Source organism: Notothenia coriiceps, unplaced genomic scaffold (genome assembly GCF_000735185.1).
Source record: "Notothenia coriiceps isolate Sejong01 unplaced genomic scaffold, NC01 NC01_scaffold00004485, whole genome shotgun sequence".
In the NCBI taxonomy this organism is placed as follows: domain Eukaryota; kingdom Metazoa; phylum Chordata; class Actinopteri; order Perciformes; family Nototheniidae; genus Notothenia; species Notothenia coriiceps.
In genome coordinates, this window is record NW_011337186.1 from 790,975 (window position 1) to 808,715 (window position 17,741).

At 42.2% G+C, this 17,741-nt stretch overlaps 1 protein-coding gene across 3 annotated transcripts in view; it reads left to right on the forward strand.

The window, feature by feature from the left end:
* The first annotated feature begins 253 nt into the window (after positions 1–253).
* Positions 254–17,741, forward strand: part of dph6 (diphthamine biosynthesis 6) — a 56,100-nt gene continuing 38,612 nt past the window's right edge. For 2 of the 3 annotated variants that reach the window (XM_010767561.1, XM_010767563.1), the window contains exons 1-5: positions 254–384; positions 1,465–1,556; positions 2,283–2,467; positions 14,980–15,053; positions 15,926–16,044. In XM_010767561.1, coding sequence (XP_010765863.1) covers positions 362–384; positions 1,465–1,556; positions 2,283–2,467; positions 14,980–15,053; positions 15,926–16,044 — 493 coding nt within the window. In that variant the 5' untranslated portion in view covers positions 254–361. The other variant, XM_010767562.1, reaches the window with a different exon arrangement.

Here is a 17,741-nt window from a genome sequence, read left to right on the forward strand (position 1 = left end):
TAATCATAGCATAGTCATGGTAATGTGAACATAATTGACATTTTAATAAAAAAATAAACAATATTATACTTACTTTTTTTTCTTTTTAACAACCTGAAAATACTGTACTTAATTATGGCCCTGCTTGTTAAACAACAAATAGATCTAAATGTCATAGAAAGAGAGAAAATGCCAAAGACCGATTTTCTATCAGGCATATTTAAGGGCAACTTGCTATATACATGGGTCCTTTAGCAACCCGGAAGTCTAGCTTTCACATGTGTTGTGTACATGCACCGGTTGCTAAGCACAGTTATCACGTTGTGTACTATAACAGCCAATATTTTTGATGTCAGCAGTCTTTTGAGCAAAAAATAAGAAGATGAAAGTGGTCGCGTTAATAAGGTAATAACGTTTTTTCGCCGGAATTCTCTCAAAATGATGTTTTTGCTAGCATGGTAGGAGCTAAATCTCAGATGGATTGCTGTCAACAAACGCTGGATCTTTATTCCTATCTGGTGTTAGGGGTTGTATTTCGCCTCTGACTTTGTTTAAAGTAAGGATATATCATGCTCTTGTTGAAATTAAAACTGTTATCGATTATATGTAATAGTAATATGTAATGGTAATAATATATATATATATATATATACATATATTAAATATATAGTAATAGTAATATGTATAATATGTAATTGTAAAGCGCTTTGAGCACCTGTAAAAGCGCTCTAATAAAAAATGGAATGCATTATTATTATTTTATATGTTTAAAAATGAGTACCAGAGCATCACACATCACAGTTAGTGTATGGTAAATACTTTTTAGAATGGAGCATTCTGAGTTAGTAAGTGAAGCCTCAAACAGCTTCTTCATCACTGAATATTCTTGCTGTGCATCACATTTCCAGATCAACACATGGTCTTCATCATAATGCAGAGGTGGGAAGTAGTGGAGTACAAACACTTCGTACTGTACTTAAGTACATTTACTGTACTTATTTTTCTGACGACTTTTTACTTTTACTTCTTACATTTTTAACACAAATACCTGTACTTCTTACATGTTCAGGTTCGTTACTTTAGTTGTAATCTGTGTTAAGTGGCATGATCATTATTATTTTAACACGATTTCCTGGTCTTCTCTAAAGAAGAGGGACCAATGAAAACGTTGTCATTTTGCCATTGTTCAGCATCAAAACATTCATTAGCTAACAATGACATGATTGTTCTATTAATATAAAGTAAGGTCACTTACTCTTTAAAACAGCTGGTAGTTATGGGTACTTTTTACTTAAGTACATTTCGAAGCCTATACTTCTTTACTTTTACTCGAGTAAAGACGTTAAGTCAGTACTTCTACTTTTTCCAGAGTATTTTTAAACACAAGTGTCTGTACTTCTTCTTGAGTAAAGGATGTGTTTACTTCTGTCGTAATGATTCTAATACAGGTTTTCCTCTGTGTCTGTTTCTCCTGCTGTGTTGCAGTGGGGGCAAAGACAGCTGCTACAACATGATGCAGTGTGTTGCTGCTGGGCACCGGATCGTAGCTCTTGCCAACCTCCGTCCTGCTAACACAGGTGAGGAGGATGCGCTACTGGGGTTTGCGTGATCTACAGGGGGCAGCTGGGCTATATGGGCCAACCATCTGCATTTCTGTGACCCAAGAAACTTCAAAAGTACTGCAGGACTTTATGTAAATCCTACTGTTAATCCCACAGGAATTGTTGCAGTGTGCTGCAGATGGGAGATTCAGCATTCCAGAGTTAAAACAAGACATATGAGCGACATCTAAGATAATTTGTAAAATAATTCCTTATAAATACATTACAAAGTGCTTGTACACAGACACTCACCCTTTTTAAAGTGACATACATGACAGTAGTGCATTATCGTATGCTTGCTCTGTTTATTAGAGCATTAGCTGCAGTTACAGTTAAAGTATTTCCACAATGTTTTGTTTTCCACCTAGAGACCACAGACCGATGGCTTTATAGCAAAGGCATTGGAATTTGCTATGTAAGGGATGGAAACAAAATACATTAGGTATTAAAACAAATATTGACCGATAAGCAATTATTTGTTAAATTATATATTTTTAAGCAAACATGGCTTCTATTTGATGATGATTTCAAATAATAAACAGAAAAATTTTCCGATTTTGCCGGTGTTACATTTTTAGTAAATTGCATTTCTTGTTCTTTCAGTTTCAGCATCCAAAAATTGATGCCTGGTTGCCAGCCTTAAACTACTTTTAAAAGTTATTGTTAAGCCCTGTTATTAAAATGTTTTCCTTTATGCCACAGATGAGTTGGACAGCTACATGTACCAGACAGTGGGCCACCAGGCCATAGATCTGTACTCTGAAGCCATGGACCTGCCCCTGTACAGACGGACCATCCAGGGCTCGAGCCTGGACATCAGCAGAAACTACAGCGTGACTGAGGGGGATGAGGTGGAGGACCTATATGAGCTGCTCAAGCTTGTGAAGGTAGGCCTTTCTGTCCTTAATATTAAAGAAAAACAAAATATGTATTCTCACAAAGTGGATACAGCCTGTCAATCAAACCAGGATCTTTGGCCAAAGTCTTAATACTTGAATAGCCTACCACTTGTTATTTCCCATGAACACAGAAACAACCGATGGAAGCTTTTGCTAAGGAATTTGAGTTTTAATAAAAAAAAAAAAAGGGTATATTTCTAACAAAAAAAATCATATCAAATAGAAAAATTTAATAAAAATAGGTGTGTCCTACTTGTTTGTTGTGCTTAAATGCTGCATTGATTTGGAATCATTTGGTAACACGACATTAAAGCTGTTGGAAATAAATTAGACTTTTCAATAAAAAGCTGCATTTTTACCACAATATTCATATATAATGGAAAAAATAAGTGTCTTCCACTTGTCCAGTTTAGTTATACTGATGTATTAGTTAAGAATTATTAGGGCACATTACATGGAGGCTATTAAAAAAAAATCAAAGAGTTTTAATTAAAGATATTCAGATTTACTTAGTAAAAAAAAAGCTACATAAATCAAATAAACATCGTCATTTAAATGTTAGGATGATTCATTAAATGTAGTTTTATTTTCACACATGGCATTAGAGGTGTCACACATACAATTAAAAAAAGAGTGTATCTTGTTTAAAAAAGTATTTTAACGCACCATAATGATGTGAACTCACCATGGCAATGCTCCATTGAACATATACAATAGTCATCGTTTTGACTCTCTGCCACCACTGACATATGCTTGACTGCTTTTTAGTGAACAAGCTCTCAGAGCACTACTAAACTTTTCATCTCGGCTAAGGTTCATGACATATGTCACACTGTTGAGATGTTTTACAAGTCATTTTCTGTGGATTCAGAGTCACTTTGTAGCCCATCAGCACTGTCTCAAAGAGATGCTGCTTGTCTAGTTCCATCTGGCCTGCTGCACCCTAACGGTCCTTAGCACCTATAGCAAAGTGCAAGCAAGCTGCTCAGTAGATTAAAAAGCTATGTTAGTGCTTTTAGCCTGTCTTCTTTAGTATGTCTTGATTCCACTTTCATAGTGGAGCACGTTTTTTCATTTCATCTTACTCTGGGAAAAAAAGAGTGCCTGTTGTATCAGTTAATCAAAGTTTTATGTGGGAAGTTGGAGAGAGGTGCCCTTCAACAACTGGCTTCACAGGAACAATTCCATTCTTTTTTTTATCTCACTTGACAGAAGATCAGATGCAAAAAATTAATCACCAAATTAATATTTCATCAAATACCACTTTTGCCAGGACGTTGAGAAAATATTCATTTGATGCCAAATTATGTATGAGACCTCGGTGGTCGGATGTGGTGCGGGGGGGCTGACTGACAGGTTGGAGGCAACTGCGTGTGTGTTTGACACACCGCTGGCACTGCCTGCTACCTGACCGCCTGCAGCCATGAGGAAGCTACCTGGACACACACTTCAACAGCTCTCCCTGCTGTCAGCGCAAACAGGCTGTGGGATTGATCCTGTGTAACACGTTTCCCTCTCTGCACCCCCACCCCACAACCTCTTTTAGTAGCTTGCAGCATCACAATTCAGAAGAAAGAGCTTCTTATGGGATGGTGGATAGGAGTTTGTTGTTGAGATGGGAGTTGGCTTGACATGGTGTAAATTAGTGAGGGGGGTCGGGGGGTGCTTGGTTCCTAGTGTAGGTGGAGACATGTTCATCCAGAGCTGAGGGCTGCTCCAGGCCCCGGCATGTCCGCACAGTGCCTGGGTGGCGAGGGCCAGTCAGCCTGCCTCAGGGCATTTCGCGCCCTCTGCCTGACTTCCTTTGTCGTCTTCTGTTTAAATCGCAGGCTTTACACATGCGGCTACACGAGAAAGCTCTTGTTTGTGTGGTTCCTTGTGACGTTACGATGTCAGTTTTTTATTTCACAGTCAAAAAGTGGACTTCTCTCTAGTAAGTGATGCAACACACCAGCTCTGCCTGTGGTCAGGGCTCTAATTGCAAAGGGCTGCTAATTTCCCATTTCCAGGGCTTCTCTGGTCTGACCTCAGCAGTCAGAGGAGCCATAGATCAGGGCAGTTGGACTCCCAGGGGGGCCTCGCGGGCTACCAGACCTCCAGCCAACTCGCAGTTTGCCCCTCTCACCATCATCAACAGACCTGCACCATAAACAACAGGCTTCCTCTCGTTCTCACTGAGTGATGTCAACCATACGATTACAAACGTTCTTATCTCAAATTTCAAGAAACCTCCCTGAAGTTTTTCTTTTATAATTATTACTAATCTTTAGGTTAAGTACCGTTGAGAAGGGTATAAACTCTTAAACAATTCTGTCAGAGCATCTGAAAAATCCTCTTAAAAAGTTGAGGATTATGGTCAAATTCAGTTAAAAAAATATACCCGTTTCACTAGGTAATAATTGTTTTCACTCTAAAGGTTGTGGTGTTGTTGATTAGTGAGGAAAATGATAGCTGGGGGAGAAAGAGAGAAAAACACTTCTTTTGATAATGAGCTGTTAAATCACCCGTACTGGAAAGAACAGTTTTAGCATGAAAAAAATGTGCTCTGTTTGGAAAGTGTGATATTTTGAAAGATTCTTTCTAGCAGTATGAATTAATTAGAAGTTACAAGATTATATTTGGCAAATGACACTTGAGCATAGATGAAAGAATTTGTTTTTTCTCAGATCCGGAGTTGATGAGTTTTAAGTGGATATTCTTCCCTCCTCCTCCTTTGCAGTGCTGGCAACAGACCCGTAGCATGAGCCAACAGTGCCATCTATGGATCATTCCCAGGAGCTGACAAACCCGAGACACTCTACACTTTGGTCTCTCGCAGAATGTTTGGAGCCTTTCAAAGGACTCAAAGGAAGCGATCATATTCTTCAAAACCATTGTTGATGGAGGAAAAAAAGTCCAATTATAATAGAAAAAATGAGCCGACCATCCCCTGGCAGTAGTGATAATGGCAGAGTGACAATGCGGCCCTATCCTTGGCCCCTTTGCTCTCATCGCTGGCTGTGTATGGCAGTGTGTCTTTGAAGTGTGTAACCTGATAGACATGCAAGCCACAGCGTACCCCATCCCATCCTGCTAGGTGCTGATCTTTGAACCCGCTCTTTGAGGGGGAGAAATAACAGTTTTGTCAGCGGCAGGGGGGATTTTTCATTTTTGCACATCTATGGCTTCTTTTTTTATCGAGTAGTTTATGTCCTTGTGTCCTTTGCTACGCTTCAAAGGGAAGGTAGGATATGAACATTATGTGAAGCGATAACTGTGTAAGTATAACATTTGTAGTTTATTTACATTTTTTCAACTCAAAGTGTCCTTATTTGTGCGGATTTAGAAATTGGATTCCGTAGGTTGTGTGTCCATACTTCATGTGTGTGCTCGGGCTGCTCTCCTCTGCTGTGATCTGCTCTGATGTGTGATACAGATCAGCAGTGTCAGTCACCCCTGGCTGTAACGCCAGTCCCCCCGAAGGCCTGCAAAACCCCTCATATTAGTCATATCACATCCCTCAAGTCCTTTATCCTTCCCTCTGTGCTCTGTGACCTGACACAGTGGCTCTTTATGCCCCGTGACCCTGCATGTGTGTGTACGTCCACACGTGCACGCTCGTATGCTCAAGGTCAGGTCAAATCGGGCCTCTGTTACATGATAACAGGTCTATCTCTGTTCTCCTTACACACCTCTGCCTCTCTTTTTTGAGCCAGTATGCCCTCTTTCAACACGCATGAAATAAGTGCTCTATTGCTTTGTGCCAACTGCAACCTACTAGATGTTGCACACATGTAGAAAGCAGCTTTGAATTTATTATGTGTTTGCAATATATTTTAAAGATTGGTTTTCAGCATATAGCATATTTTACACAAATAAGTTTTTACTTGAAAGCAGCACAGCCTGTAGGACATGGATGTGAGTGAGATTTAGGAAGATGTTACTACAGTTTTAATCACTTGATGTACTAATAGATAGTATATAAAAAGATAGTGACTCAGCAACTTTTGAGCTGATGAATGAAGACAAAGACATTTGAGCTCATTAGAGTGATGAGGAACAATAGATGATATCTACGCACACGTACTTTTCCGCCAGCTCTAATTAGCACCACGATGACATCTCTGTCGTACTCAGACCCAGCTTTGAGAACGACGGAAATGTTACTTTCAAATCAAATGTATTTTCCTGTAATGGGTGCGACTTTTCAGAAACACTGCTTCTTTTATTTTTTGGATAACTGATATTGCAGGTCAGTTAACACCTAACGTCCCTCCCCTCCTTTTTAAAAAGAAATCGCACTGGGACCTTTGGCCTTTGTAGATGAAACGCTCCCTTTCGTTGGTGTGTTAAAACACCTTGTTTTTAGTGAGATAATCCTTCTGTTAAACTCGCACACACTCTTCCCCCCATCCCCTGATTCTCCTGACCTTTATTACATACACACACACACACACTCCCCCCATCCTCAGCCTCTGCTGCTGCTCCATTATCGACATCAGCAGACAAGAGTGGGGCCCTCTGAGATCGCAGAGGCAGTTTGTCCAAAAGTCCAAACACTCTTTTTATTCTTCCCTCTCCCTCGCTCCGTCTTTCTTCCTTCTTCAGGAATCTTTGACTCCATTGTATTGTCGTCGCACTTTCATCCGGACCCTTCAGAAGCCTGGCACTGCGTTATTGCGAGTGCCCTGATGGAGGTGTATCCTGCTGCGAGGAAACGAGGGAGAGGAAAAAGAAAGGAGGAGGAGGAGGAGGAGGAGGGCAGGCAGGCAGGCAGGCGGAGGAATCTCCAGTTGAACCAGGAGCTCTGTGGTATTGATCAGGGACCTGAGGTGTTGTGAGACAAGTTGTTGAGGAGGGGTGCAAACTATGGAGGAAAGGGGGGGGGCGGTCAAAATCAAACAAGAAGCCCTTCTCTGATTACCGGCATGGTGCAGTATAAGACATACATTGGGGGCTCAACAGGAAAATGGATTTCTTTAAAAAGCTGCTTAATACATAAATCATGACCTCTGGGGTCACAGCAAGGGGTTTAGGAGATCAGATCAATAACAAAGCTAATGCAGGCTTGTTATAGCTGGTTGGTGGAGTAGAGAGACCTCTAAATGGTGTTATTAGAAGTAGCTTACAAGCAGTCTAAAAGCAATGGATTATGGCTTTGTAGAAAGTTTTCTTTGAGCGCCATACTTAAGAATATATTTCAGCAGGCTAGCTTAGATTCTTTTAAACAGCCGCCTCTCTGTCCGATAGCCATTGTTATCTTTTCCTTTGGTCTGAGACTGCTTGTATTTATGTTGGTCGCCACAGTGGCAGAGAGGTTGAGATTGGGAGCTTGTTTTGCACATGAGGAAGGATAGCATTAGCGCTGAGATAATGGCGCTGTGTATTGTTCGCTGGCCGTGTGGAAGTGGTGGGGCAGGATCTATTAGACCCAGGCCCATTTCCCTCCAACTGACGCTAACAGTCCCCACAAACATTAGATAAAAAGCCTTGCCTCAAGCCTTTGTAATTTGTTTGTATTTTTCTGCTTAATGTACTTTGCTCAATCTTGTTTAGCGATGATGGAAGCTGATAGCCTTATCTCGCCTTGCCAAGGGCATGAGCCACTACTACTGCTTGGTTGAACATTGTTCCAATGAAGAATGTGTGTGTATGTTTACATTTTCAGATTTTTCTTTATGTTGGATGGATTGTAGATGTATCTTGCAGTTATTTGCATTTGAGATATCGGCTAATATGTTTTGTTATGCACTTATGTTAAGTTTCCAACAAAATACACCATTATGGAACTGTATCATTATTTTTCTTTTGTTTGATTGTTGTTTGATATTTAAAATGAAGAGGAAATGCTCTGATCATTTTCCAAGCCTGGCTGACTACATTTGATTTATTTTCTCTTTTTGTCATTCTGTGTTTTGTCACTTTTTCTTCAAAATGCTTTTGGTTCTAGCTTTCAAAACAACTTCCACTTTTGATCATCTTAGATCTATTATTACGTCTTCACTTTTAAACTTGATGAAATACTTGTTTTTTACTCTTAATTTCAAGTAAATCTGAAAATATATAGTTAGAATTACATGACTTGAACATGTTTAAATTATTCGTCCATTTGGATTCTGGCCAGTTGTTTGATCTTTGAAGCCCCATGTAAGAGTGTGAGGATAATCCAGGCAGTCACTGAAGAGGTTGGACTTGTAATAAAACCTTTAAACTCACCAGTACTAACAGCAAGTCAAGCCCAATACTGCCTGTCTCAGAGCAGACAGCTGAGGAATAGTGCTAAGTCTTTCAACTCCCTGCCATTCATCTACTCGAAAATTAAGAGGGCTTTTATGTTGTGTTTTGTGAACCATTCCCCTCAAGAAATATTTGTGGCAGGCCCCATCACCTCCCGCAGCTAAAGTCATAACCCGACCGTAGAAAAACACTGTCTGTAGTCTGGAGAGTTTGTTAAACCAGCATCGCTGCTATATTTTCCTCCAGTCTCCCTCTTGGGAGGGAAGGGGGAGTATAAGGGGGGTTCATGAAGTCTGTTGGAGCTATGGAGGATAGAGGACAGGAGAGCTGAGATGCCAAGAGCCTGGAACCTGATCTCACCAGAAAAACATTTACATTTTGAAGTGTGTGTGTGTGTGTGTGTGTGTGTGTGTGTGTGTGTGTGTGTGTGTGTGTGTGTGTGTGTGTGTGTGTGTGTGTGTGTGTGTGTGTGTGTGTGTGTGTGTGTTTGTAGGCCAGTTCTTGACTGTGTATATACATGGACGTCAATACATGTGTGTGCGTACACACTGCGGACTAGGTGGTTGTTACGGACCATGAAAAGCAACTGACATAGTTTACCTCTCTGTGGCATGAGACTCCTTCTTTGATTCGGTCCTACTCACTCTGGAAGTAGCTTTCTTTCCTTGGACGCTCAAAAACTTTTACGTCAGCCAAATGAGAGTTCTGCAATGACAGAGCTGTTATTATGGCTTTTTTTTAATTCCCTGCAGAAAACCATTTGATGATGCTTATTTTTTTTTTAAAACGTATCCTTTTAATGGGGAGACCTTGAATATTGGTAGGTGGGCACATTTTCTTGAATGTAAAAAACAACTTAAGATAATTTCTTTTAATAACCGGTGAAAACTAAACTTCTTTGCTTTAATTTCAAGTATTTATGGACATACAGTACATCGATAAACAACCTTATGTCTCCCTGCTGCTTCCCAACATTTAGTTTTCCATGCGTGTAGATATGGAAAGCCTCCTTGTCCTTGGCCTGCTGAAACTAGGGCTTTGTGCTTGCTTTGGCCAAGACCCTCTCCCTCCCTGCTTGACTACTGGCTGGGCCTCTGTTTACGTAACCATATATATCAGAGAGGAAACTCGTGAAACGTTAATCTCTCTACTTTTTAACCCTGATGAATTTCTACATTTTCCAGCTGTGCGGCCTGGCATATTTATGCTCAGGCTCTATCACTGAAAACAGCTCTGTCATTGTAAATGAATCACTATCCAAGACTAAAGAGTGTGCGTGTAGATTATGTGTGTGTAAACTTCAGCCTAGGAAACTGTACAAACACAAACTCAACCGTGAAAAAGCTGCAGTGGTACGTTCATGGATTACATTTGCTGCTTCTATTTCATTCCTGTCCGGACCTAAATCAGTGCACACTGGCCTGTCACATTTCTGTGGCCTGCTAAGCGGCCCTCAATCATCACGCTGATGAGACAATGTCTCATGTCATATCCTCTGTTGGCTGGTCACACCTGCACCATGGCCTCACTAGAGGATAATACTTTCCCCTGTTCTGCTTCCTCTCTCCTGTTCTTGTAACTGTGACCTGCATCATCTCAGGAACCGGTCGGGGTATTTAGGTTTATGTGCAGCTGGCTTTGTGAGCCGTTTGTTTTTCTTATTCCACCACTCTGTATGGTCGAAGACTGACACGTGGTGAGTCATTTCGCCAGCCCGTCCACGAACACAAAGGAAGAGCCCGTCTTTCAACAGCTGCTTCAAACAGACAGCCCCACCAATTTACCAAAGGGAATGTCTCTGTAAGCCTTTTAGAACAAGCTTTTGGCTGATGTTTGTTTTACAAAGACATTTGCTAAGCTTGCATGTCCATGTGTTGCTTTATTTTGATGGATCAGACTTTGTACATAGTCTCAGTATTTATAAGCAGAATATCATCTTGTCAGCATTAGTTGTAATTTATAGAACATTATAATTGATCCAAACGTGGCTACATTTTCATGCCCCTCTCTTCCACATCCTGTCCCTCCTTCACCGACTCTGGGAGTCACCTTGGAGTGTAACTGTCTGCACAGAATTGTAATGAAGAAGCTGATTCAAAACAAATAACTAGTGTCTCCTCCTACTAAGCTCGTGCTAAGCTTCCTGTCAGTTTGGCATGTCTGAGTTGTCAGGACAGCCAAACACGCCCCGGGACTATGTCTGCATTACATTAAACACAATCGCTTGACCCTAGCTGGCCCTATCCCCTGTACCACATCTACTTGAGCTGCTACAACAAGGTGCAACCCCCTTCTCATGTTCCCACCATGTAGGGGGACAAGGGAGAACAATCCCATTACATTACAACAGGCCCAGAGCTGATCTAATGGAGAGAACATTAAAACCATGTCGCGTCCAGTCACTTACCTGATGGATCTTGGAAGAGAGGGATGAAGAGGAGAAGGAGTGTTGGAGAGAAGGGGGAAGGGATGTTGTTAGGTTAGATGTGGTGTCGATATGAACGTGCGAATGCGGCAGCCGAAAGCTTGTGATGGTACCGGTGCCCTTGAGCAAACTGTCATTCAAAGCACTTTAATTAATTTCCCCACTCTGTCTTCCTCTCCGCCTCCCTGCCATCACACACAAGCTTATTACTTACAGGAGGCAGTAATATAATGGAAAGTGCGTGTCAACAACTTTGGACTCAATAAAAATACTATTTTGTTATGGAAATGTGAGGCCTGGTGTCTGTAATAGCCAAGATCTGCCAACTCTGGCTTCCTGGTTGTCAGAACAGGCTGAAGCAGGCTTTTTGGAAACCCACCATTTTGCAAAATGGAGCTTTGTATTGTTAGGGTGTATAATTAAGACCTCATTGTGACAGCCATTCAGAGGGAGAGAGAGCTAATGAGGGTTCTGATGTATTCCATATGAATATGAATATTGCATTTTTAATATTTTATGGCTTTCTAATTGCCTTGGATGCTGTTAATGGTTTTGACTGTTGAATATTATCCAGACTGAATGTGTGGCATGCCTAAGTACCTTTTAAGCTGAGAGCTGAAGAAATGGCTGCATTCTTAAGCTGAATTATTTGCTTTATGATCGTCACGTATGTATCTTTGGGGCAGAAACATTTCTCGACTGGAGGCATGTCTGTGACTGTGAATACATTTGAACCACTCTTTTACTCCCTTACTAAGATAAATGTATATATAATTACAAAGTATATCACACACACTACCTTGATATAGAGTTTAATGGCCGTATCGTTTCTTTGTGGAGCATGTCTGCTGGCCTTAATCTTCCCCACTGCTGACATCTTAATAACTCAGTCCTCTCCATCCATTTCCACAGGAGACATCCGGATGTGGGGGAAGGATTAGTTTAATGAATTTGACAATTAGTAACAGAAGTTAATGACTGCATGGGGCTAAGTACCCTGATGGACATGGCTGGGGGGACTGAGGGCTTCCATTGCTCTGGGCCATAGATCCTCATTAATAGCTTTCTGCCTGCTGGAGAGGACAGGGGAAGCCGGGCCAGGCCTTTGTTTAGTCCCCCTCTGATGGGGCTGCTACAGGGTTGCACTGTTGCACAATGCTACGCCAGAATTAGTCCCGCTCTGGGCGTGAGTTAATGCAGGGCCCCAGGTCCTGGATCAGGTGAAGTTTCCTTTAATGAGCTGGGGTCATTAAACATTGAGAAAAGAAAAGTGACACGGAATCGGGGCAGGCGAGGAACTCTTTCTCCGGATCTCGTGCCAACAGTCATGAAGAAAGAAAAGTGGCCTGCGGGTCAAAAGAGTCCTGATGACCTCTGCGTTGATTTATCATTATGTTAGCTTCTTACCCGGATCCAACCTCTAATGTAGTCAAAACATCGTTTGGCCTGATAGGTCTCATAAAGATTTTTATTATTATTTATTATTATACTGTGTTTCATGGGCTACCTTGTCGCTTTGTCAGGTATTCCCACTATAAACCATTTTGATAAATATTTCAGCTGCCATAAAATCAAAGTTTGTATTTTTTATGGAGTCATGAATACACATGAACAATTCCCATACTATCCATCAACTCAGATTTATACATGCATATAGCACTCCTTCCCAATAATCTATCCTACCTTTCCCACAGAGGATGAGAAAGTATGTCTAGAATTTGTAAAATGGCGTCCAGAGGAGCCTTAGCTGCCCCCTCATTCCTGCGCGTCTCCTTGTGATGGCTATAATTGCGAGAGAAACATATTTGCATCCAAAAATAATCATTTTCCAAACATTTTTGCCAAAAGGTCCACTAGCTGGAGTCTCCATAAAAACAAGGGTGTGTGTGAGAAATGGGTCTAGTGTTATCATTAGAAGTCAGTATGCCTGGGTATTATAAGGTTGCATGATGTAATGTAATGAGAGCTAGTGAAAAGAGAAGCCATTTAATTGAGTCTGAGCCGAGCCTCAGAGGCCCCGGTATCTACAACAATCTGCCTCCTGAGAGAAGGGGAGACAGAAGGAAACTGAAACTCAAGATGAGGATGTTGTTTGCTCTGATGCTGTTGTTCTGTCAGGCCAAGTCTGGTCCTGCCAAGTTTGAGCCAACACACCAAATTGGTGTTGATGTAGCACACTCCTTCAACACTTCCATTCCTATCTCTTTTTGTATTTCTCTCCGTCTCTCCTCATCCCGCTCTTTACCTCCTAATATGCCTCTTTAGGAAGTGACAGTTGTATTTAGGGAAAAGGTTATCATTGTATTAGAATAGAGTGCTGGCCCTGAGGCTTACCTAGAATTACATGACACTGCCTGCAGCCCCCTTCGCTCTGTGCAGGGCTGAAATGTTATCAGTCTGACTTAATTACTGTCACTGGACAGTGGAATTGACTGTGATGAATATTCTGGTGTAGGACACGTTAGAGAGATATTACAACTTGAGTACTGAGTTCCAAGTTCTTAAGATCTCTTGGTGTTTAACTTAAGGTCAAAAAGTTAAATTCTGGCTGTGTTTTTAATGTGTTTAGTCCTCACATCCTCTGTTGCACCCTAAACACACACACACACACACACACACGCACGCACGCACGCACACACGCACGCACGCACGCACGCACACACACACGTAGCCACACATACAGAGCACATCCTTTATCTGATTAGCTGGCACGCCTTCGTGGATCTGTGGATCTGTGTGTGTGTGTGTTGCAGCGCCGCGTCAGGCCCCAGGCAGGGCATGGATTTCATTTAGGAAAGTATCAAAGGTTTACACGCTGTTCGCTTTAATCAGCATGTTTATCAGGCAGAGAAAAATTGCAGGAAGGGACCACAGGGAGAAAGGGGGGGGGGGGTTATCTTAAGGACCAGTAGCCAGGGAAATTGATAATGGCTACAAGGTAATTTACTGGAGACTAGTGCATCCCTCCACTGCTTCTACCCTGGCCTCTCATTCTAATTACAGCCCATGTAATGTTCTAATGAATCTGCAGGTGTGTGTCTATAGGGGAGGGGGCATGGAGGTAGTGTAGGGGGTTGTGCATGCACGCCTATGTATGTATGCGTGCTAGCATGCACCACTTCCTTGCACCCATGTGTGTCTGTTTGTGTGTGTCACTGCCGATCAAGCCTGTTTCCATGAGCGAAGATTGAACGCATCTCAAGGCTGTGTCAGCATCTCTCGAGTGCATAGTTGTCTCACTTTTCTGAAATATGAATATGATATGAAAAGCAATTAGATTAGCCCTCAGCAATATTAAAGATACATGCCACTCACAGACACAATGCTCCACTGATACTTCAAGTTGTCACTGCAGTCTTCCAGCTGGGCTGTGTAGAGGATGGAGGCTGCGGCCAGACACACTCATCTCCTGCTCACACTAGACCTGGATAAGGTCCAGGAACTGCCTTTAGCTGTGCCGGGGCCTCCAGTCACACACCCACATGCACACATAAACACACACGTTCGCTCACAGAGTCATGTACACAACCGTCCCGGGGATTTGGTCTGGACCATAAAGGCCTTGATACGACCAGAGTGTAAACATCCCCACAGAATCGCCGTCCGATGAAAGGATAGAGCCGTCGGGAATTTGCTTTCTTTGTCTGTTTCACTGTGTGTGTGTGTATTTGTTTACATGTGTTTGCGTGGTTTTGTTCAGATAACACTTTGGTAAACCATTGTATGTTGAGCAAGGAGTATTTGGCCCCATGGGACGGTGACATCATATTGCCGTTACAATGCACGTTGCACATGCTGTATAATGGAAAAGGAAAGAAATATTTGAGGTTAAGTTTCCTCCATCTTTTTCTCCCCACAGGAAAAGGAGGGTGTCGAGGCAGTGTCTGTGGGGGCCATTCTCTCCGATTACCAGAGGGTCCGTGTGGAAAATGTGTAAGTCCAACACACACTCACGATGCAGCTCACACTCTCTATCTGAAGTACGCACACACCCGCTGAGTTTGGGCCTCTGAACTCGAATGACGCACACTCTGTGGTCCACTGAAGGAAAAGAGTACATCCTCTGTAGTCACCGCCACCGATATTGTTTAAACACACACTTACTTTTGTTTATGCCATTTTATTTAGACTAGCTTTGATTTGTATGGTGCCACTCTGTTTTTATGGAACTGTTTTGTAAGAAAAGGTTGTTATTATAATTTTGTTAATATAAAAAAAAACGTTCTCGTCATGTGTGAAACTTTCTCATTTGTAAACAAAGGAGATGAATTCCTTGCGACACAGATAGCCATGCCTTTTTTCTATTCTTGGTCTTGTCTTCTTCCTCTCTTTGTTTTTCTTTGCCCTCTGTCATCTCCCTTTGTTGTCTCGTTATAGACCTACACTAACTTGACATATTGCAAATGATTCCTCTTATTCGCAAATCCTCTTGTCAGTCAACTTTTGTTTCCCGATACGCAAACTATGTATGCCTAAACTTACACATCTTAACCCTTTCTTGAGCAGTAGACATTTGTGTGCAGACTCCCAGTTACCTGCTGTTATATGATGTGTTTCCAGACAGCTTAAGATGGTGTTTTTGTTTTGTCTTTGATTAAAGCCACTGGCAGTGGTGGCAGATGGGAGTGTGTCCTAATGGTCTCTCAGGGTGGCAGCCTTCCCATCAAAGTAGAAGATGCCCGGCCCTGTAGTCTTTGAAGTTGATCGGAAGCTTGCAAATATTCAATATATAACCGCTTCGCATCTCTGTCTCTGTCTCTGTCTACAACCTCCTGCTCTCCCTGCTCCCTTCACCTGTTCCCCAGATGTTTGCGGCTAGGTTTGCAGCCCCTGGCCTACCTGTGGCGCCGAGACCAAGAGTCCCTGCTTTCCGAGATGATATCATCTGACCTCCATGCTATCCTCATCAAAGTGGCCGCCTTCGGTGAGTTTGTGTCTCAACCTTTGTGTCTCAGGGAGCGGGAATATTTTACTTTCTTTTTTTTTCTTCCTCTGAGCCATGTTGGTTAAGTGGTGTTTGGCACGGGGATAGAAGGGACAGCATTTGGATAAATGAGGGATAGGAGGAGGAGAAAGGGAGGTGTAACCAGAGAGAAAAAGAGAGACAAGCAGAGTAATGCCCTAATCATTAATCTGCGGCTTAGCAGCGATGTTGAGACTTGTGCCAGCGGCGAAGGTATTGAAGCAGAGAACAATATGAAAAGATAAGAAGCACAGAGGGAGGAGGTGCGAGGGAAGTGCGCAGCGGTATTAGGTGGGTGTAGAGAGGTGGTGGGGGGGGGTGGGGGGGGGGGCGGAGTGGGCTGTTGGCAGTTGAGAAATAATCACAGGTGATTGCCCCTCACATTAATGCAACCTGTCAATAAGCGACGCATGTCCCCATTGTGTGAGAGAAGCACTCATTCTCTCCTTATGCATAGCTCAGAATACATGGTCCGTAAAGCGAAGATTAAAATCTCTCATTTAGGTTTTCAACGGCGTCAGCACTGAGAAACGAGGTTAGTCTGGTGTCACCTGCTCTCTACCTGCCTGTTTTGGAGCCCCAGGACAGAGAGATCAGATTACTGAATAACACGAGAGAGTAAAAAAGTTGTCTTTTTCTTTTTCTCGGGTACATGACTTAAAGATCTCTACCTGTATCTACTTGAAAGTGCAGCCGGATCCCTTTTGACGGTGCCAGTGATAAATGATAATCGTGGCTACAAATGATTCTTTTTACTCTCAAACTACTCATGGCGATACATCATCATGTAGACACTGTTTACGTGCTGTTAAGTGCTTGTTGTCACCTTTGGTTGCAATCAGTCCAAAAGGGGTCGACGGCTGACTGATGACCCGCAGAGCTGAGCAGCGCGTTCCAGATATTCTGCATGTCTTTCAGCGCTGCTCGAATAACCTCTCATGGAATGCACTTGTCAAGCCATTTATCTTTGGTACTTTATTTGGAGCCATTTTTCATTTTTAATGGTCTCATGATAAAGACTTTTTGGTAATAAATAATATGACTTGTCAGATGCCCATCAGAGTAGGGATGATGTCAGAATCCCATGTTTTTAAAATGTATTCTCTTTCTCTAGGTTTCTGCATGATTATAATAATTGTTTGACATGCACAATGTTTTTTAAATTCCATTACACTTGTAACCAGATAAGATCCAAGTCTGCATTTTATATTAATTGACCAATCATAATGTCAAATTACCCTTCTGGAACCCAACCTTGACGACCCCGGTCACCTCCTAACCCAGCTACCTCTGCCAAGCCTTCTACTCTAAACACAACTTTGTCTAAAAGCAAATTCTCAACATTTTTTGGAAGATTATAATTGGAAAGGAAAATCACCTCGGGTGCCTCTGAGTGTGTATCTGTAGGTGTTTGTGTGCATGTGTGTTTTGGCTACAGGTAAAAATGAAAGATCTTATCAGCCCTGACTCCTCACCTGTCCCGAGGCAGTGGTAATTAGAAAGGAGAGAATTGAATAGAGATGCAAGCGCCCAAGGCATTTTAGGCAGCACTCACATAATTGCAGCTTTGGTGGGAGCAGGTCTGAGCAGTGAGGTGTGCTGTTTAGGGGAGATTGGGTGACACGAGGGCGTACCTGGTGGCCTTTGGTGTTTGTGTG